The sequence below is a fragment of the Wolffia australiana genome, chromosome 12 (assembly GCF_029677425.1).
Source record: "Wolffia australiana isolate 7733 chromosome 12, ASM2967742v1".
Classification (NCBI taxonomy): domain Eukaryota; kingdom Viridiplantae; phylum Streptophyta; class Magnoliopsida; order Alismatales; family Araceae; genus Wolffia; species Wolffia australiana.
In genome coordinates this window covers 16159117-16182211 of record NC_135846.1, presented here as the reverse complement: position 1 = coordinate 16182211, position 23095 = coordinate 16159117, and the positions used below count along the sequence as shown (strand labels likewise).

General features: G+C 42.2%; 2 protein-coding genes across 2 annotated transcripts in view; one reads left to right on the top strand and one right to left on the bottom strand.

The window, feature by feature from the left end:
* Nucleotides 1-757, bottom strand: part of LOC144710721 (uncharacterized) — a 4238-nt gene extending 3481 nt beyond the window's left edge. The window contains exons 1-4 of the mRNA XM_078584557.1: nt 658-757; nt 419-573; nt 252-335; nt 1-85 (exon numbers count right to left, since the gene is read on the bottom strand). The exon at nt 1-85 is cut by the window's left edge and continues 8 nt beyond it. Coding sequence (XP_078440683.1) covers nt 1-85; nt 252-335; nt 419-573; nt 658-733 — 400 coding nt within the window. The 5' untranslated portion in view covers nt 734-757. The remainder of the gene's footprint in view (nt 86-251; nt 336-418; nt 574-657) is intronic.
* A 35-nt stretch (nt 758-792) lies between these two features.
* On the top strand, nt 793-3889 carry LOC144710105 (pentatricopeptide repeat-containing protein At2g46050, mitochondrial-like). The gene is made up of 2 exons (XM_078583762.1): nt 793-2366; nt 3766-3889. The coding sequence occupies exons 1-2, from the start codon at nt 793-795 to the stop codon at nt 3887-3889; spliced, it is 1698 nt and encodes a 565-aa protein (XP_078439888.1).
* Nucleotides 3890-23095: the final 19206 nt, after the last annotated feature.

Below are 23095 nucleotides of genomic sequence, written 5' to 3'. Positions count from 1 at the left end.
GGGTCAAGACGTTTGCCAGACGCTTGGTGGATCGTAAGGTGATCTCCATGTCTGAGCTCATCTTCTTGAGGAAATCCACCACCTCCTTTAACGCCCCGATCAAGAAAGACAAGAAGAGGATAGATACGCTGATCAGGAAAGATAGATAGATAGAGAGAGAGGGAGAGAGATAGAAGGAGAGATAGAGAGATAGGGAGAGAGAAATATATATATATATACATAGAGAGAGAGAGAGAGAGCAAGAGAGAGACATAGAGCAAGAGAGCCATGGTGGAGCAAGAAAAGAACAAGAACAGTCCGGCCTGGAAATAGTCTTCTGGGTTTTCTTCAAATCTCTGCGGCGGCACAAGAAAAGGTCGGATTAGCCACGAACAAGGAGATGGAAGGGGGAACGAACAAGTAATCAGAGGAGAGAGACGTCGAGGAGGAAGTTCGCGAGAGCTCTAAGCGCGTTTTCTCTGAGATCCTCGTCCAAGAACTCAAGAATAACTTCGGGAACCGCCGTCGGCCTCTTCATCCACTTCTGTTTGTGCTTCTTCCTGCCCTTCTTCTTCAGCTTGGCCTCGGAGAACTCTGCGAGAAACCAAATCCCTCCACGTCAACCCACGGCGAGAAATAATCTCAGAAAAGAACGAAGAACAACTTCAAGAGAGAGACCCTGATCGATCTTGGAGTCTTCGAGAAGGTTCAAGCTTCTCTCCTCCCATCGCTCTTCCCTCTCTTCTTGCTCCATCTCCCTTCTCTCTCCAAACCTTCCCTCAGAGATCTGTTCCAATCCTTTATATGGGGTTAATGGCCGGCTCGATCGATCGAACGGTTCAGACCCATTGCCGTCTGATCAAGTCCGGGCGCTTGCATGAGACCTCCGTTTTCAGCCTCCTGCTCAAACTCTACACTGAGTCCCGTGACCTCGAATCCGCCATTGCCCTTCTCCGAGAAACGCCCCGCAGAGATATCATCTCCTGGAATACAGTCATCTCTGCTTCTTCTTCTTCTACATTTTCTTCCTTCTTCCTCCTCAGAGAGATGATGATCGAAGGGACCAGACCCGACCACGTCACCTTAATAGGTGTGCTCCGTTCTTGCGCTTACACTGGTAACCGCATGCATGGCCGGCAAGCCCACTGCGTCGTCTTCAACCTCGGTCTGTGCTCTCACCGATTCGTCTCCACCGCCATGCTCGACACGTACGCCAAGCTCGGGCTCCCAAACGACGCTCGATCTCTCTTCGATGAAATGCCCATCCGTGACCTCGTCACCTTCAACACGATGATATACGGCTATGCCTGTAACAATCTCTGCTTGCAAGCCCTCGAGATTTTGAAGCTCATGGGAGAAGAAGACGTGCGGGGAGACGAGCACACCTTCAGCAGCTTGATGCACGCCTGCGTGTTCAACCTCCAGCTGGGGGAGCAGGTCCATTGCCAGGCCATCAAGCTCTGCTCTTTCTCTGATCTCGTCCTCTTGGTAGCCACCGGAGACATGTACGCCAAGTCCGGAGCCATGGAGGAAGCCGAGAGATGCTTCTTCTCCGGCGCCCATCTCTCTCAGAGCGTCGTGCCATGGAACTCGATCATCGTCGGCCATGGCAGATCTAGCGGCGGAGGGATCCAGCCCGTGAAGCTTCTGCGGCTGATGCTGCGAAGGGGGATAAACCCAGACGAGATAACGTCGTCGAGCGTCTTCCGCTCTTGCGGGGGCTCCGCCATGGCCGGGGAGCTCTTCCAGCTCCATGCTCTCACTGTAAAGCTCGGGCTAGACGGGTACCTCTCTACCTGCAACTCCATGATCGGAGCTTACGGCAAGTGCGGAAGCGCCGACGACGCTTTCCGGGTTTTCTCTCTCATCTCCCGCCCCGACGTGGTGTCCTTCGGGTCTGTCATCTCCGCCTGCGCCGCCCACGGCAGGGGCGAAGAAGCTCTGCAAATTCTGGAGATGATGAGGCTGGCGGGGGTTAAGCCCGACGAGATTGCTCTTCTTCAAGTTCTCGCGGCTTGCTCGCACGCCGGGCTGGTGGAGGTAGGCCTCGGCTGCTTCGTTCGCATGGTGGAGGAGCATGGACTAAATCCCAGTGTGGAGCATTACTCTGTACTGGTGGGTCTTCTGGGAAGAGCTGGGCTTCTTCATGACGCGACTCGTGTACTCGGGATGGTGCTGAAACTGCCCGGAGGAGATGAGAGGAGCCATTTGGGGAGCTTTATTTCTTTGTGCAGAATGCATGGAAGCTCGAAGTTGGCTGAGATGGTGGCTGGGCTTCTCCTGAGGCTGAGGCTGAGCGATCCCTTGAGCTTCCTGGACATGGGTAGTATCTACGCAGCTGGAGGAGCTTGGGATAATGCAAAGAGAGCGAGGAAGATGATGAGCTTGTGTGGGAGAAAATCGTCTGGTTGCAGTTGGCCTGGATAGATAGGGAAGGTGATGACTGATTCCCCGGTGTGCACTGAAGGATGGGATGGCCGTTTCATCACACCGTTAATCAACCTGCTCCAGGGACTGTGCCTCCAGGTAACGAAGTTAAGCCATCTAATCCTCTCGCACCCCATTCTTATAAACCCGATGAAGGTTCAGCATGAACTCGACATTATGTAAACATAACCGAATGATTATGTTATTTACTTCGTAACCTACACCCATAGACTATCTGATAGCTGGTATGCAAGCGGAAGATCTCTTCAAGTTCCGCTCAGAACGCCACTGCGCCTTGACCTAACGGTCAATTGGCTGGAACTGGGAGCTCAGACACTTCAAAATCCCCGTCGGGAGAATACGATATGGCGATGCTATATCTCTAGAAAGACTACAAAAATAAGTCCATACTTTTGTCGTTACAAGCAAAATTCTCCATCATAGAGAGTTTACCGATGAGAACTAAGCTAAGCTTAATAGGACTTTTGGTCGATATGGTTTACGAAGTAAATGAATTATTGAAGGCGCGAGGGAGCAGAAGAGTTTACGAGCGGGAGCGGAGTCACGGATAAAGAAGATGAAGATGAATGTTACGAAGTCAATAAAGATGAAGATGAATCAGGCGCGGAGCGAAGAAGTTATCTTCAAGATAAGTTCTGCAAGAAATGAAAAGGTCTGATTTCTCAGAATTTGTTTCTTTCAGTTCTTTTAAGGGTGAGGAACCGTAAGTAACTCAGTGCTTAGTTCTGAAAGAAATGAAAGCAGAATTCTTCTGATTAAAATCAGAACCTCCCTCCTACATGTTCAATCTTTTTTTAGCGGTTTCCCCAGAGATCTTTATCATTAACGCAACCTTCATTTTGCTCATTCATGGAGTTGTATTTAGTACCTCTAAGAAAGATGATTATCCACCGTTAGTCAGTAATGTGGGTTGGCTTGGATTACTTAGTGTTGCGCGCCTAGGAGGGCAGCGCGCTTTGGGATACGGAAGAGCTTTTATCGCCCAGCTCCCTAACCTAATGCGGCCGGATCGCTTCACCTTTGATGCATTTTTTAGGGGGAAATGATTAGAACTGGCGGACGGATGACTAAACGTCATCCGTCATTGTCCAGAGCCTTGGACGGATGATTGAATGGATAGCTTTTCACTATCCGTTGTCGTCCTGAGCGTTGGACGGATGACTGAACAGATAGCTTTTAGATATCCATCATTGGTCATCCGTCATCTGTGACAGATGACTAACGATTGAAATGAGGAACAGACGACGGAGGATGACGGATGACTTTTTTGGATGACGAATTTAATAAAAATATGAATAAGAAACTTAAAATCTTATGACATTTTATTTTTTTAACTAGCATCACCGCGCTGCCAAACGACGGAGGTGGCGTAAACGGCGAGCTGCCCAGCGTGGGTCGACGCACCAGCGAAGAGGTCGACGTGCTCGGGACGGGGATCGCAGATCTGGTGGAAGAGGCGTGAGCGGGCGCGGCGAGGCAGGACACGTGGCAGGCCTTGAGGGCAGCATAGAAGGCGACGGCGCCGGGAGGGGGGGGGGATGCGGCAGAAGCAACGGAGGGCGGCGCAGGGTTGGTTGTGGAGGGCGAGGCCGTGGACCATGGTGGTGAAGGCCCCCGTTCCGTCATCTGAACGTCTGTTGTGTTTCATTTTTTCTAATGGACGAGTGACAGAACGGAAGAATGATGGTCTCGCGATGATGAAAAATCAGTGATGAATGACGAAAATGACAAAAAATATTTTGATGGACGGATATCTGAATGGCCTTCCGTTTCAGTCCCATTCCATCTGTTCAAAAACCTCATCCATTATTGTCCTCTAGCTCTGTAAAAGATTCCTTGTTAGTCCTCTTCCGACTTAAATAGAACTAGACTTGTTGGACGTGAAGACGAAACAAGGGAAACCAGAGGAGTAACAGAAGAAACTCTCGAATGGAACAGCCAATAGGAACGTTAATAAGAAGTAGCCCATAGTAATAAAACAAATACCCTATACTCGTTAGAGAGTATATGAATAGGAAACATATAAGTTCAAACATAGTTAGGATTAAACATAGACAGGGTGAAACATAGATAGGATTCAACGGTCATGATTATAACAGGACATAGTCGTTATACTAGTTATGACGGCTATCATTAAAACGAATTGAACGATCCAGGCCATTTGATCCATAGCCGTTATACCAGATATAACGGCTATGATTTAAATACTTGCTAAATATAGTATCATCTTATATCATATAAATGCCAACCAATGTCGATGTTAATGACTAAGGGAAATAAGAGATTTAACAATGACGTTGTGTTCCTGTCTCTTTATTCTCCTCTCTTCTTTCTTCTCCCTTCTTCTCCTTCTCTCTCTCCAAGCGAGTGCGATCTTTACATGGTATCAGAGTTAGTTCGGTGGTCAAGAAAGCTCAAGAAAGAGCTATGCCTCAAGAAAGCTCAACGACGATTTCTCCCATGGTGTCGAGTAGAGAAGTCTGCACGATATCTGTTGGACAAGTCCAGGTTGCGATTCCTCCTGGAATCATAATCAATCCACGTCTGAATAGCGAGAATTATCAGATGTGGAAAATCTCAATGCTACCATTTCTGTATGGGTATGAGTTGATGAAATTCATAGATGGCATATCTCCTCCCATTCCTATTACAGATGCTCAAAGATGTTAGTTTCGGTGCCCTAGTTCGGGCATGGAAAACATGTTTCCATGGATGTAGAAGCTTGTCGACCAATTCACAATCGATCTTTAAAATAAAACATTGAAAGTACCTTTTGGGGAACTCGTTCCACCCTTGACTTTGCCTCTCCGAGATCGTTCTAAAGCCGTTCACGCGTTCGCGCCTCTAGAAGTATTCACACGATCACTCGGCGCTTGGATTTCCACGTCTTCTTCTTCAACTCTTCTTGAAAATCTTGAAGATCTCCTCACCATGAAGACACTCTTCCTTGGATGAGTGGAGAAGAGAGTGGAGAAAGGGAGGGGGCTCTCAAATCAGGTTTGCATGGGTGCTAAAATGAGACCCCTTTCCCTCTTTATATTTCACTTAAGGTTTTTCTCAAAAACTCTCCAAAGAAAAATATATCAACCAATGCCCTAATGACCTTGTGTGTGTGACCCTCTAGGCCCATGTATCGTTATAGTTAATAAGTTTAATGGCCCAATAACATTTATTGACCAACCTTATTAATTAACTATATCAACATATAGAGTAATCAAATAAGGATCGATTTAACCCAATCGAGAGGTTAAGTTTTAAGTCTGTGGGGTGCCAAGCTACACCTCGTGCTCTAGAAGATACTGAGTAGTCTCGAACTCTCTCATGGAACCTGTACCGTCATCAGTTACCGTATATGTATAATCCATCATCTGTGTGAGACTCTCAAACAACTTAGGGTATGGTTTATCATCAAACCCTAATCCGTCATTTGATTATTACTGATGCGTAACGGAGATCATTAGAGAATGCCTTCTCCAATATCCTAACTACCCTGGCCAGGGATTTTTCTACATCGTCCTCCTCGAGTCAATCTCCTCTTATACTGAGGGCGGATGATCCCATCTTTACCACTCAATCATCTCTGTAAGCTTCTTAGTGCATTCGATCTTTAACTTATTTGAATCTCATGATTAGAGGCTCACATGTCATAGTCAAAATGTAGTAGTCCACTCACGAGATGTCCTTGGTGTCTCAGGTCAGTGGATCACTTATACAACCGTGACTTGAAACAACCTGATTGACGTTTAGGTATAATACCAATTAGGGATTTGTACGGATCAATTCAATGAACTCTTTCTCCAAAGAGCACCCACTATCTATCCTTAGTGTCGCCACACTAATAGCTACAGGACCAGCTATACTTATCGTATAAGTAGGATCAGCTATTGCTATTCTATCCGGATAATTCGATGTTCCTCTCGGTTATCCATCGAATAGGAATATTTAGAATACATGTTTAAAGACTAGTGATCACTGTATCATGATCTCATCATAATTCACTAAGTCATTCCACATATTCATGGACTTCATTATAAACATAACACGGAATAATAATGAACTTAAATAACCATGGTAGTTTGATTGGCTTGACAACCACATGATATCCATCAAAGAAAACATGGTCAAAAATTCTGAGTTCAAGAAATGGTGGAGAACAGACCAACAGGTCCTGGGATTCCTTCACCAAACTATATTAGAGTCAGTACGTCCATATATCAGAAAGGCAAAGTCCTCACGAGAAGCCTGAGAAAGCTTGCAAAACACCTTCATGGGCTGGAATCAGTCTCGAGTCATGGAACTTCAACGAAAATTTCACAACATGAAGAAAGATACACTCAATGTTGAAGATTAAATTAAGTGTTTTAAGGACGTTGTAGAATCATTAGAACAAATGGGTCACCCTATGGATGAATGGTCGATTATCTACACATTCTCTTATGATGATTGGGGTCAGCATTTTTCAATTTGTAGTCAACATCAATGCGAATCTTTATCATATGAAATTTGATGAAATCGTGGCCCATCTTAAGTTGCATGATGCTTTTCTTGCCTATGAATCAGAAGAGGAGTGGAATTTATTTCCACCAATGGCTAACAATTTGCAGATTCAGAAGAACCAATCCAGATACAACTACCAAAAGAAATTTTTCGGTCGAAATAGATATAACTTCCAGAATAGAGGACGTGGAAGAGGAAGAAATCAGAGGTTTCAGCCCAGATGCCAGATATGCTTCCAATACAGGCAAAGAGCAAGAGAATTTCCAGAATTTCAGAATCCAAGAAGTCAAACAAATGCACAAGCATTCCTAACAGAAAATCAAGAATGGTACCATGACAGTGGAGCAATACACCACATTACACCAGATCAGAATAATCTCACTCAATCGAAGCCATATCCTCAGAATGATCAACTTCAAATAGGCAACGACTAAGGTTTGAAGATCTTATCCATTGGTGCCTCTAAAATTACTACATCTAACCAAATTTTATATCTAAAAGACATTCTCCATGTCCCAGATATCACAAAGAATCTATTATCTGTTCATAAATTTACTAAAGATATAGTGTTCTTCATCGAATTTCACAATTTTTAGTGTCTTGTGAAGGACAAAGCAACCCATCAAGTTCTACTTAGAGGGACAGTAAGAAATGGGTTGTATCATCTTGATAACCAGGATCTCTCAAAGTGTGCATTCGTTGGGGAAAAGGCATCCTTAGAAACTTGGCATTCTCATCTTGGGCACCCCCAGTTTCAGATTTTAAACTCTATTTTGAATAAATTTTGCCTTCCGGTGTTTCCACACTCTTCAAATTGATATGTGAACCTTGTAATCTGGCTAAGTTTCACAAATTACCTTTTGCGCCTACTAATCATTTGACCAATAAATGCTTAGAAATTATTAATTTGGACTTATGGGGACCTTCCCTGTTTTATCCCTATCAGGTTTATCTTATTATGTTGTTTTAGTTGATGATTTCGGCAAATATACATGGGTTTATCCTCTCAAGAAGAAAAGTGATCTCCTCACTGTTTTTGTTGAATTTAAGAATCGAGTAGAAAAAAAATTGAATACTACTATTAAGTATGTTCAGTCGTTAAATTCATTTTTAAAGACTAATGGGATCATACACATGGTTTCCTGCCCCCATACTCTTGGGCAAAATGGAACTGCGGAAAGAAAACACCATCATATTATTGAGATATCTCTTGCGTTATTAAAACATGCTCACATGGCAAAGTATTTTTGGGATGAAGATGTTGCCACTACTGTTTTTCTTATTAATCGACTTATTACTCATGTTCTTAATAATAAATCACCATTTGAAGTGTTATTTAAATTACCTCCTGACAATACTTTTTTGAGAACTTTTGGCTGCTTAGGTTATCCATATCTCAAACCATATGCTCACAACAAGCTTAAAGATAGATCAGAAACCTGCATATTTTTGGGATATAACTCGATGCACCATGGTTATAGATGTCTGCCCCTCCAGAAAAGTAAACTCTATATCTCTCGTCATTTTTTGTTTTATGAAGATTTCTTTCTGTTTAATAAATATGAGAAACATTCATCTAAAGGCATTTTAAGTTCATTTCTTTCTGTCTTCTAACCATACTTTGTCACAATCTCCTTTGACTTCCAACCCCGTATCTGATCATACAGTAGATCAAATACCACTCGAAGCAATTAAGAATCCTGAAAATATATCTTCATCCTCAACTAGCAGTACTTCTCCCAGCTTGCCTGTTTTTAACTCGCCAGCAGAACATCTCTCAAGTCCTGTAACTTTGCGGCAAAGATAAGAACCAAATGCCTTAGTAAGTTCTTCTGTTGTCAAAACAGAGAAATACTATCCAGATATTATTTCCACTTTTGATTGTACTTCTAAATCAAATGTCAAATTTAAAACAAAAACCTTGGGAGATGTTTATAATGATCAAACCTCTAGTCCTAAAGAGCTCTTCATGTGTTTTGTACGATATCCAATTCCGTCCTGTTTTTAAGTCAACAAATAAACCTCTCGGAACCTAATTCATTTAATACTGCATCTAAGAACCTCAATTGGATGCAGGCCATGACTTTAGAATTTCAAGCTCTCATGAAAAATAACACATGGACACTAGCACCTTGCGATCCACATTTTCATGTTGTTGGGTGTAAATGGGTCTATAAATTAAATATAAACCATCTGGTGACATAAAACGTTACAAAGTCCACTTGGTTGCAAAAGGAAACAACCAACAAGAGGGTTTTGATTTTAAAGAAACATTCAGTCCAGTAATCAAATATACAACAATTCGAATCATGCTATCTCTTGCGGTTAGTCAAAATTGCCATATTCATCAACTAGATGTATCAAATGCCTTCCTTCATGGTGACTTACATGGAACAACCGACAGGATTTAAAAATGAAAATTTTCCTGATCATGTATGTCTTTTAAACAAGTCAATTTACGGTTAAAACAGTCTCCACGTGCCTGGTTTACCAAACTTACAACTAAGTTATTATCTCTTGGGTTTGTTGGTTCAAAGACCGATACATCTTTGTTTTTCAAATTTATGCCTAATCCAATTTTCCTTTTGATTTATGTTGATGATATTTTAGTTCTGGGGCCTAATATTCTTGATATCAGTAATATTGTAACTCAATTGCACTCTGAATTTGGGATAAAGGACTTAGGACCTGCTCATTTTTTATTGGGTATTGAGTTTCTACAACAAGGTAACAGCTATTTCCTAACTCAAGCTAAATGTATCTTATCCATTCTTGAACGAAAAAAAATGGATAACTGCAAACCACTCCCCACACCATGTACTCTCTCAGAATCTGATGACTTTGATACTCCACTCACTGACGGAACAATCTATAGGCAGACTACTGGTGCATTACAATATTTAACTTTAACTAGACCAGACATTGCATTCGCCGTAAATAAAGCTTGCCAGAAAATGCACTCACCTACAGTTGGTGATTAGCAATTTCTTAAACATCTAGTTCAATATTTGAAAGGAACGGTTCATCATGGACTTCGTCTGTGTAATGATCCCAACCTTAATTTAAATGCTTTTAGTGATGCTGATTGGGCTGGAAATAAAGCAGATATAAGGTCTATGAGTACATTTCAGTTTGTCTGAACTTGTGGGATTTTCATCCCATATGGAAAACTTTTAGAAAACGATGCCGTATATAAATTGTCACGGGTTATAATAGTTTAACTATAAATGAAATACATACCTCTCTTGTATGATCGCTGTGGGCCTGAGTTGGGATCGATGTGGGCCTGCTGGGCCGATTCCTCATGTGTGGGCTTCGCTGGCAGCTGGGCTGGCTTGAGCTTTGCGCGCTCGCTGGCCTGGTTGCTGGCTTGAGGCCTGACGCCTTGGGCTGCGCCTTAGCCGGCCCAAAATAGTCCCCCCTTTTTTATCTCTAATTATTTTTCTTTCTTCAGATTCAATACATATTTTTCCCCTTTAATTTCATAGGTACTAAATAGAACATGAGAAATTAAATAGGTATTAAATGTATATTTCAACTAAAAAATATTTAAATTGTATAACATGCATAAAATGACATTAAAATGCATCATTTTTACAATTTGCTCTATTTACTGCATGACATGCAATATTTCATAAAATTAGGTAAAATACACATGAAATGGTTCCAAAATTTTGTCCTCTGTCGGTATTTAATGATGGAACTGATGACAGACGGATAGATGATGAAGTAGACTGAGAGGGAAGAGGGAGCGATCAAGAAAGAGAGAGAGAGGGAGGGAGGGAGAGAGAGAGGGAGAGAGAGAGAGAGAGGGAGGGAGAGAGAGAGGGAGAGGGAGAGGGAGAGGGAGAGAGAGTGAGAGAGGGAGAGGGGAGAGAGTGAGAGAGAGAGAGAGGGAGAGGGGGAGAGAGTGAGAGAAAGAGAGGGAGAGAGAGTGAGAGAGGGAGAGAGTGAAGGAGGGATAGAGACTAAGAGAAGGAGTGGGAGAGAGTGAGAGCAAGTGAGAGAGGGAATGAGAGAGAGGGAGAGGGAGTGATAGAGAGAAAGAGGAGGGATGAAGAAGAAGCAATCTAGAGAAAAAGTGAGGGAGAGGGTGTTGGGGTTTTGTCATCCCCCCACCACGGTAATGGGGGAGAGGGCAGATTGACTAGTCAAAGCCCCAATAAGAGAGGGACACACAGGAATCGAGGCACACCCGCTCTCTTCTTGTCATTTTGTGAGGAAATGGCCCATTTGGGGCCCATTTCTCTCTTATTTAAATGGGGTGTTCATCCCCCTTGAACCCTAATCCATTTTGCAGCCGTCAAGTGTTTTTGTGTTTATTCTTCTTGTCTATTCCTCTCTTCTCCTCTCTGTGTCTCCCTTGCTTATTGTCTTCACCTCTCCATCTTGGGTTTGGATTTATTCCATCTGGTCATTTCTTCACCAGAGGGAGAGGGGACCTAGAGAGAGAGAGAGGGAGAGGGAGAGGAACAGATCGAGAGACAAGAAAGAGGGAGAGATGGAGACGCAGAGGGAACGATCGAGAGAAAGAGAGAGGGAAAGGGAGAAGGAGAAGGAGAGGGAACGATCGAGAGAAAGAAAGAGAGGGAGAGGGGGAGAGAGAGGGAGCGATCGAGAGAAAGAAAGAGAGGGAGAGGGAGAGAGAGAGGGAGTGATCGAGAGAAAGAGAGAGAGGGAGATCAAGAGAAAGATAGAGAGAGGGAGAGGGAGAGAGGGCGATCAAAAGAAAGAGAGAGAGGGAGAGAGGGAGAGCAAGAGAAAGAGAGAGAGAGAGGGAGAGGGAGCGATTGAGAGAAAGAGAGAGAGGGAGAAGGAGAGAAGGAGAGGAGCGATCGAGAGAAAGAGAGAGTGGGAAAGGGAGAGAAGGAGTGATTGAGAGAAAGAGAGAGAAGGGAGAGGGAGAGAGGGAGGTCAAGAGAGAGGAAGCGATCGAGAGAAAGAGAGAGAGGGAGAGAGGGTGATGGAGAGAGAGGGACGTAGAGGGAGAGGAATAAGGAGAGGGGGAGAGAGAGAGAGAAAGGGAGCGATGGAGAGAGAGAGTGAGAAGGAGAGGGAGAGATTGAGGGATAGAGAGAGGGAGAGGGAGAAGGAGAGGGGGAGATCGAGAGAGAGAGAGAGACAGAGAGAGAGAGAGAAGGAGAGGGAGCGATCGAGAGTAAGAGAGGGAGAGATCGAGAGAGAGAGAGAGACAGAGAGAGAGAGAGAAGGAGAGGGAGCGATCGAGAGAAAGAGAGGGAGAGAGAGAAGGAGAGGGGGAGATCGAGAGAGAGAGAGAGACAGAGAGAGAGAGAGAAGGAGAGGGAGCGATCGATAGAAAGAGAGAGGGAGAGGGAGAAGGAGAAGGAGAAGGAGAGGGGGAGGTAGAGAGAGAGAGAGAGAGGGAGACGGAATGATGATGACAGAGAGAGAGAGAATGAGAGGGAGTAATCGAGAGAGAGGGAGACAGAGAGCGAGAGAGGAACAGGGAGCAATTGATCGATCGATCGATCGATCAAGAGAGAGAGAGATAGGGAGTGATAAGCCTAAAATTTGTGTGTAAATATGTCGATGTTTCGTCTTTTAGACAAGTAATAAAATTTATAAATTTCCCTTAATCACTAGATACTGGGTATAAAGCAAGCAAGGGGTCGAACCACAGGGACGCAATCTGCAAGAATTTTTATCCAATTTAAAACTCATTAATTCAAGAATGAATTAATTTTTGCATTAAATAAACTTTCATTATGTTTAATTCTGTTTATAATTAATCAAAATTAAGTAGAACTTAATCTTGATATTAATATTTTCGGTCAAGATACTTTTGATAGGATAATTTTGATTATTTTATCAGATCATCGGATTTCCAATATTTTTATGCCTTAGAAATTGAGAATTAATTAGCAAGAAAGGTATTTTTAAAATTGGACTTGAAGATGAACGATTTTTTTATGAACTTTAAGATTTCAGCATTTTAGATGTTTAATTGAATTTAACAACAATAAATTTTGAAATCTGGAGTAAGAAAATAGGCAATCTAACCTAGAGAGAAAGTATACGAATTTGGGGGAAAATGGATTAGAGAAGAAGTTTGACCCTAATTTAAAGATCTGAAAATGCAAAATGAATCCAAATCAATGTAGAACTAAAGATTAAAAGTCAGATCTTGAATCAAAATCAAAATGCAATGCTAATTTCATTTGAAATCAACTTCAAAGGCATGTACATTTCGCCCATTCCATTACGTTTTAGAATCTTTCAAGAAGAAGTTCAAAAAGCAAATTAGAAACTTACAACTTTCAATGATGAATCAAGAGCTATCGATTTCCCAAGCAACTCATGTGTCTTTCCCCGCCAAGTCCTTGGGGAGAGCTTCAAAAAGTGATTTCCCCCTTCTTCCCGACCTCTATTTAAAAATCCAACCATATGGATTGTAGAGGGGGAAAATACAAACATGCCCTCAAACTTTGGGCGCAATCGGATGGCTAGATCTCAAGATATCGCAGATTTACTGGCACATAATCCTGGCTGTTGGATCATTTGATTATTTTTAAAAAATGGCTCTTTCTTATTGTCTGACGACTCTTCCTTGTTTTCTCCGCCCTCGAATTGCATTCTAACACGTGTTTTCGCACTTCCACAGGCCATAATCATTGTGAAATAATTCTGCATTTTAACGGCTCACAAAGCGCCACGTCATTACATCTATTCACGTTTGAATAAAATAAAATAAAAAAGAAGGTAAGCTGACCGATTATTTAATGCGCGATTAATGCGCGCGGCGAATCAATTTCGCGTGTGTTAAACATGCGGAATATTTCTGTTTCATAAATGCACGCGGAGATCAATTCTCCGCGTGTATTTATTTCATGAAAAGGAGAATCAAACAAAAGACAAATTTACCTTTTTTCTAGCCGCCCGACCACATAGTTCCGTTCAATGCAAATGATTTTCTCATTATGGCATTTAAATTAACAATCCACTCATTCGCTCGAATTTTGGACGAATGACGTGGATGCCACGTGATTTATAAAAAAATCATTCTAAAATGTCAGATAAATAAATATATGTATTCTTTAAATTCGTAAAATCATTTCTTGGCTAAATAATGGTCATAAAATTATAAAAAATATGGAAAAAATTCCAAAAAATTAGTAAAACCTTTATCAACATTTAGTAAAGAATTTTAAGCCCTGTAAAAAATATTTATTGAATTTAATGAGGCTAAATACCATGTAAAAATACTAAAAATTAAAAACAATTATAAAAGCAAAGTGTAAGTCATTTATATTTATTTATATGTAATAACATGCAAATATGGCCATTAAAACACATAAATGTAATGTAATATACATCAATTTAATATTATAATTTGCAAGTTTTCAGGGAGGGGAGAGGAAGCGTTGGAAAGAGAGAGGGGAGGGGGGAGGGGAGTGAGAGGGAGCTATCGATATTTCTTCATCATTTCATCACCCATAAACATCATCAGTCATCTTCATCATCCATATCATCATTTTCTTCATCAGTTATCGATCATACATGACGGATGACTGAAAATACTTAGTTCACTCATATGTGTGTCTCTCCGGTAATGACGGATGATATTTTTTAGAAGGGCGGATGACTGTCTGTAATCCATCCAACAGGCTTAAATAGAACTGTTGGCTGTTGGGTAGGTCTGGTTGGTAGTTTCCATAGTCATTACAATACCGAACGGTGAATTCACCAGTATCCAACATGTTGATGATTTCACAAATGGCAAGGGCAACATTGCCATTTTACTTGCAACGAGACTGAGATAAAATATTAGAGCGAATGTAATTGATTTAATGGCTGCATAATAATTTTTTGAATTGCAATTATTGTCGAGGAGGACGAAGAGGAGATGCGGAAAGGAGAAGATGAGAAGAGAAGAATGCAGCTCAAGGTCTTGGAGAGGAGTGAAGGAAGAAGAAGGAACCACGAAGAAGAAAGAATAGGGAATAGAAGGGGAGAAGCGACATAAAAGAATGTTCTGTTTTTCTCTATTGCAACAAAACGTTCTCATGTACAAAACGTGGGGTTTTTCCCATCTAGTGGGATCAACAGTTGACTGTGAGTTTAAAACACTTCCCTTCAGGATGTGACGGTAACTAACATCCAATCTGATTAAAAACATAGGCAACAAGTAAATGAAAAATAGAAACATCCTGGATCATTGAGATGTCATATAGCTCCATCATTGATGAAGAGATCATGCAACTTTTTTTTATACACATGGAAGTGAATATTGGTGAGTTCCCCTCAATTTTTAAGATATCAGCAATCTGCTTGAGCTAATATGTGTCAAGTATATGATCCAAAAGTCCAACTTCTCCTTTATGAAATGGGCATTAATATCTATGAGCTTGGTGCGATCATGTTGCACATGATTCTTAGCAATATTGATTGCAGCTATATTGTCGCAATATAAGATAAGTGGGTCAGGACTGAGGAGATCTAGTTCCAAGAAGAATGTTCGTAACCATAACATTTCATCAACACCGAGGTCTATTGATCTATAATCTGGTTCAGAAGTAGATCCGGTAAACTCTTTATTTATTGCTTTTCCATGATACTAGATTTCCCCCAACAAATACACACTATCCTGAGGTTGAGCGTCAATCATTTATGTTTCCTACCCATCAACATTTGTGTAACACTCCACTATCAATGTCTTCTCATTCGAGTATAGCACTCCATGTCCTGGGTTACATTTAAGATACCGCAGTATACGCATGACAGCATCCAAGTGCCATAATCTAGGATCATACATAAAATGGCTAACCACATTCAAAATCTAACTAATATCAGGGTTTGTGTGTGACAAATAGACTTATTGTCCCACCAATCATCGGTATTGTAATCTATCAACTTTCTCACCCTCATTAATCACCAGCTGATGATTATGTTTTGTAGGGTTATCTATTGTCTTACAACCTAGCATTCGACTCTATACGGCGATCTAGTGTGTGCTTAAGTAGAGTGAGAAAGATACATCCTTGTGAATGTGAGACTTCAATCCCAAGAAAATACCTCAGCTAGCTGATATCTTTAACTTTGAAGATTAGTGCAAGGTTATTATTAAATCACTGATTGCTTTTCCATCATCACTATTGATAATATATCATGAACACAAACAATTGAGGATAGTAATATTATCCATAAGTCTTTGGAAGAGGAGAGTGTGATCAGCATTTCTTTGTCGATACCCCATTAGAACAAGAACCTTGCTAAGCAATCAATTTAGCCCTTCGGAATTTTGTCAAGCCATACAATTATTTCCTTAGAAAATATACCTAGTGATGTATCGAATCCTGGAGGAATTTTCATATATGCTTCTTTTTAGAGATCACTATGTAAGAATACATTCTTAACATCAAGCTGAGAACAATCCCAACCTTTATTTGTCGTACACGAGATGGGAGTTTCTATACAATTCATCTTTGCAACATGTGCAAAAGTCTTCTCATAATCTTGTCCATCAGTTTGAGCATATCCTTTTGTCACTAATCTCACCTTGTATCAATTTATTTCTCCTTCTAGAGTGTAATTTACAATGAAAACCCACTTCCATCCCACTAACTTCTTTCCTTCTAGTAGTGTAGTAAGTTCCTGGATTTTATTTCTTTCAAGAGCATCCATTTCCTCAAGCATTGTTTGATTCCACTTTCGGTCTTCCCGCACAGAGTTCCATTTACCATGAACCCTTATGGAATGTACAGATGAAATAAAGCTTATAAGGGATGGTTCAAGGGCTTGATGCGACACAAAGTTTGCAATATCATGTTCATACCCAATTTCATTACAAAATTTTGAAGGGAGCAACTTGTGACATTCCCCTTTGTGTAGAGCAATTGAGACATCTAATTCTCTTGCTGTCTCGTTGGATTGTTCTTCAAATTTTCATCATTATGTGGACAAGGCTGTGAAGTTACTTCAGATGCTGCAGAGGTCTTCTCGTCAAATGCATGGAGTTCTTGCAATAGCTGCTCCCCCTGTCGTTGAATTTGGATCATTTGATTGTCTATTTGGAGGTTCTGATATAAAGGGTGAGCTTGTGGTTGGTATTCATGCGTGGATAGAGGCTCAAAACTTGTGGTGTCTCCTTAACTTGGAGAAGTCCCATAAAATGATTAATTTTGAAGGTGACCGACATTTGTATTTGTTTTGTGTGGGTGAATATCCCACAAATATACATTTGATGACTGGAGGGTCAAGTTTATTCATAGAGGGTCAATGGTCATGAAAAAAACATACATAACCAAATAACTTTGGCGGTACAATGAATGAATTTCTACCTTTTAAGCATTGAATAGGAGTCTTAAACCATAACACTCATAGTACCATATGATTTATAAGATAGGCTGCTATGAGCATAGCGTCATTCCCCAAACTTTGGAGTATTCATCAAAAACATAAAGGAGTGAGCCACTTCCACGAAGTGTATATTCCTCTATTCAACCATTCCATTATGGGCACACATATTTGTACAAGATGTTTGATGTATCATGCCAACAAATGATAGATAATCTTGGAATTCTTGAGATATGTATTATGTGCCATTGTCTGAGCGAAAGGTCTTGACTGTGGTTGAGATTGCGTAAATGTCATATTACAAAAGGACTGGAAGTAATGGCTTCACTCTTGTGCTTTATGAGATATACCCAAATGCAGTGACCAAACCCATCAATAAAGGTAATGAACAATTTCTAAGGATATGCTCCTAGTACTTTTCAACGAATGCTTGACTCTTGTACTTTTCAACGAATGCTCCTAGTACTTTTAAACGATGTAGGCGATGTGTCGACGTGTCACATCAAAGGACAGTTATGAAGCTGACGTTGACCGTGTCATGATACAGGACGTCTCGTGAGAAGGTGGAAGCACATCTGGTGCCAATGCGTTGTCGTAAACGTCTGGTGTAGTTCATCATAAGTGATCTCAAACACTTTACTAAAATCTGGTAAATAGAGGATGGGAGCTTGTGTCATCTTAATCTTTATATCCTCCAAGGATTTCTGTTCTAATGTTGTCCACTCAAAATGGTTACCTTTAAGTATCCAGTAATGGATACCATAATAGTACTAAAGTTTGAAATGAAGCGACGATAGAAAGTAGCTAAACCATGGAAACTACGAATATCATGGACACTTGTAGGAGTAGGCCATTGGGTTATGGCATCTATTTTAGTAGGGTCTACTGAAACAGATCGTGCAGATAAGATAAATCCAAGGAATGAGACATGATCAACAAGGAATAAACATTTCTTCGGATGGGAATTTAACTGTTTGGCCTCTAAAACTTCACATACTAGGCGTAGGTGATGGACATGATCATTCCTAGATTTACTATAAATGAGTATCTCATCAAAGTAAACAACAACAAAGTCCCCAATGAATGGTCTAAGGATATGGTTTATCAGTTGTTGAAAAGTACTAAGAGCATTCGATAATCCAAAATGCATGACCTTCCACTCATATAAGCCATCCTTAAATTTAAAAGCAGTTTTCCATTCATCTCTATAACCACTCTTTAGACTTGATGATAACCACTCAGACTTGATGATAACCACTCTTTAGATCAATTTTGGAGAAAATCACTTAACCAGCCATCATATCAAACTTAGCATCGATGTGTGGGATTGGAAATTTGCACCTAACGGTGATCTTATAAATAGCTCTACTATCAATACACATGCACAACTCCCATCCTTTTTCGGAGCTAAGATTGCAATAACTGTGCATGGACTAAGGCTTTCCTGAATAAATCCCTTATCCAATAGTTCTTGGACTTACCTCTGAAGCTCCTTATATTGTGTGGGATCCATATGATAGTGAGGAAGGTTTGGCAAGGACAAACCGGGAATAAAATCAATGGCATGCTAAATACAACGGATAGGTGGAAGGGCGCTGGGTAAATCCTTTGGAAAAATGCTCTCAAAATCAGCTAGTAATTTAGAAACCTTCGGTGGTGGTGGAGTGGTATTTTTCAGAGAATGATCAGGAATCATGAATAGACAGATAGATATCTCAGAGTCTAATTCCTTTTGAAATTGGCACCCGTTGAGAAGACATAAACCTAATGATGTAGACTTCGGTGTAAGGCTCTTAGGGTTTTGGGTATAAGGATGCCATGTGATTTTCTTGCCATTATAAATGAAAGAACAAGTGTTACTCCTACCAAAATATGCACGTCATTATCATAAAGCCAAGGATAACCTAGGAGAATGCTTCCGACCTTCATAGGTAACACATCACACAATACCTTTTCCTTGTATGATTGCACTTTGAGAGGAATGAGTCATTGATTCTTCACAGGGATCGATGTAGCATCGATCCATGATACATAATAGGGATGAGGGTGATCAATCAAAGGTAACCCCAAACCTGAAGTCATGACATCTGATACCGTGTTGATACAACTACCACTCTCTACGATCGTTGTGCACATCTTATCACCAATCTTAAAGTAAGTATAAAATATGGACGTCCTCAATGCAGAATCATCGGTAGAAGGTTGGGTAAGGGTGCAGAGAACAATACCTCTAATTGAAGTAGATGAATCACGTCGAGGAGTGGATGCTTGGCAGTCAGTGATACCAATGAAACTCACCAAGCCATCTTCATGCACAAATTCATCTACTACATAGCTCTCTACCCTATATTATTCCAAGGTAGGTTCAATCTCAATGGACTCATATCCTATGTGTAAGGCTTGAGAGGGGCACTAAAAGGCTCTATGGTCACGTCCCTGGCACGTAAAGCATGTCAAGCCGGACGGTCCGAGTTGTGCTCGGTTAGGTCGAGTTGGGGCCCTTGGGGTAGAATCGAGGGAAGAAGAGGTATGACTATTGTGAGGTAATGGCATGGATGATTGCGGTGTGGGAGCAGGAGCACGATGTTCAGCGGGAGTATGAGTCAGAATGGGTATGGGTGCTGGAAGAGCTAGAGGAGGATTGCGTGGAGTTGATCTGTTGGAGTAGGAAGGATAGGTGCAATCGCTAAGAGCGGGACGACCACTAATGATAGGGTTATTGTAAAGAGTTTGGCAAAGTTCGAGATCCTCTACAATCTGATAGGCCTGCTTGAGCATGGCAACCTTTCGAACAAGTAACTCCATCTCTAAATATGGATTAAGTCTGGTTCTAAATCTGGATATGCTAACTCGAGGGTTCTTCCCAACTCGACACCTCATATAAAATTCTTCGAATTGGGTGATGTAGTCCGCCACAGGGCACCTACCCAATTGTAACTTATGTCATTGATCTATGAGATTATCTAAATAAGCAACGAGTACATATTTCTCATGCAACTTGTCTTTCATTTGGGGCCACGTGTCTATTGGTGCCTCTCGTCGGTTATAGATTGAAAATTTAAGATTCTCCCAAAAAATTTTGGCCCGACTCCCTAACTTTATTTCGGCATATTGAACGTTTTGCCACTCGAGCATATCATGCCATTTGAAATAACTGTGAAGTTTGGATTCCCAATCATGGTATTCCTTAGGGTCTCTAGATCGCTCATAATACGGAACATCAACTTTGACACTTCTCTGAATCTTTTGCTAATGATTGTCATGATCCAAATGATGGTGATCACGAGGTTGTACCCGATCCTCGGGAAGATAGGGATCGTCCAAGTCAGGACAATTCCCATTCCAACCTCAGTGCATATCTTCATGCGGATAGGGATCATTCCGCGGGGGATGATTCCTATCACGACTTGGGATCCTATCCTCTGGTGGATAGTAATCGTCACGGGGAGGACAATTTCTATCGTGTCCCGGGTTTCTATCCTCAAGCAGATTGGGATCATCCCGCTGAGGACGATTCCTATCATGACCCAAGCCTCTATTCTCAGACTGATAGAGATCTTCTCGATGATTCCTATAGTGGCATGGGGTTCTAACCTCGGGAAGATTCAGATCGTTACGCTCTTGACGATTCTGATTAGGACCTCCGGATCTATTCTCGGGTCGATATGGATCATCATTTTTTGGATGATTTCTATTGTACTCTTGAGGTCTAGGCTCATGTGGGTATGGGTTGTCGGGATCACGGTGATTCCTATCACAACCACGGGTCTCTAACTGGTGAGTTCGCTCACTAATCGCATCAATATAACTGGTTGACGGTGGTCCATGTTGGTAAGACGTGTGTTTACATCACAAAAACCATTTTGGACAATGTCTAACATGCGGTTGACATCCCTACGTGAGGATGTTGGAGCAGGTGGAGAAGAATCTTGGATAGGAATAGAGGCCTCATGGTTATCTAGGGAAGGATCACTCATGGCAGTGACGATGAGTTTGCCTGAATGCAAATGCATGCAAATGAATTGAAGATGGACGATGTCTATGAATGCGGAGTGGGTAGGCTGCCATAAGTTAGGCTCTTATACCAATTTGATGCAAGATGATTAGTGGAAACTGGGTAGGAAGGCTGTCTAGTGTGAGATGGGATAAAATAGACCACCAAGTTATATGATCGAATTCAAAGATTTAAGTTCGGTGTAAATACTGATGGTGCAACCCCTTTCCTCGTCAAGGGCAGGAGTACTGTCTTACAACCATCGTGATGAAAACAAAGCAACAATTTCAATAAATTCGAGCGGGTGATCGCTAGAAGATTTAAAGGCCTAATCAACTAATCGTTAGAAGCTTCAAAATCCCAAAACTAATTCGACGGCGGTGGACAGACATTGGAAGAACACTGGATGAAGAAGACTAATACCAAAGACTGCAAAAGTACCTCAGCACTTGAGTAGTGTGTCGTAGCGATGCGGAAAATTCTTGACGCGTCGTTCGCGGGGCGACTGATGTGCGCTTCAACAGGGTGTCACGAATCCAACTGCACGGTCAGTTGGTGGGGGGTAAAGGGGGGAGTCAGCCCCTTGCGGAGTTTGGGGCAGTGCCCCAAAACCTAAACTGTATGCGCGATGATGAGTGGCTATGTCGGCGATAGGCTAGGCGGTAGCCGTGTGCGCGCGGGCACGAGTGACTGGCGCAGCGGGGCAAGGGGCAGCTCTGCGCATGGCCGGTGAGTGCGGTGGCCCTGCATGCACAGTTCGAGTTGCGTCCATGTGCGCGTGGGCGTGAGCGGCAGCCGTGCGCGGGCGGGTGCAAGCGGCCGGCGGGACGGGGCTGATAGCCCTACGCGCGGTGGGGCCAGAGGGCAGCCCTGTGCGCCAAAAGCAGGAGCGGCAGCGGTGCGCATGAGGGTGTGAGCGGCGGTTGTCCGTGTGTGGGCGCGAGCGATGGTCGTGCGCGCACAGGTGCGAATGACACGCGAAGGTGATCTTCCCTTGCAACGATGCCAATGGCAAGTGGTGGCGGCAGCGGCGGCTTGGAAGGGAAGATAGCTAGGGCCGAATTTCCTTGAGAAGAGAAAACTTAAATCCTTAAGAAAAATTCACCAAGTGTTTCTTACAACATTCGCCTATGTATAGGCCTTGGAGGAAAGAGAAAATAGCATAACTATTAATTTAAAAATCTAATATTTAAACAATGTTGGTGACTTGTCGACATGTCACGTCAAGGGACAGTTCTGAAGCTGGGATTGATGATGTGTCATGACGCGGGACGTCTCGTGAGAAGGTGGAAGCACGTCCGGTGCCAATGTGTTGTCGTGGTTGCCACCAATTTGTCGTGGACGTGGTCACCACCAATTTGTTGGTGTCGTGGTCGTCACCAACTTCATTGCTTCTTAGTCGTATTTAGTATTTTTTGTATTTGTCATTTTGTTTTTGTCGCATTCGCGATACGTCACATATGTCCGTCTTCATCGTCATGGGAAGGGGCCCCTTAGTCCTTTCCCCTTTCCCCCTTTTCTTTTGAAGTTTTAAATTTTCCCTCTTTCTTTGTAATGGGGGCCCATTATATAAGGGCCCCTAATGGACCTAATTTTCTACCCTTTCGGTTGACCCACTAAAGGGCCCATTTCTTCCCCTCTATAAGGGAAGAGAGGGGTGCCCTAAGAGGCAGACTAGGAAGAAGAATTGTTTGAGAGTTTATCATTCTTTCTAGTCTCACCCCCCTTCCATTGGGAAATCAGAAAAGGGGGAGGAATGGGAGATGGCCAAAAGGGGGCTGGATAGGACGCGAAGGAGGAAGAAGGGAAGCTCTCCCTCTCCAACGATCGTCCGGGCGGGGGTGCTCAATTTCTTCCCCAATT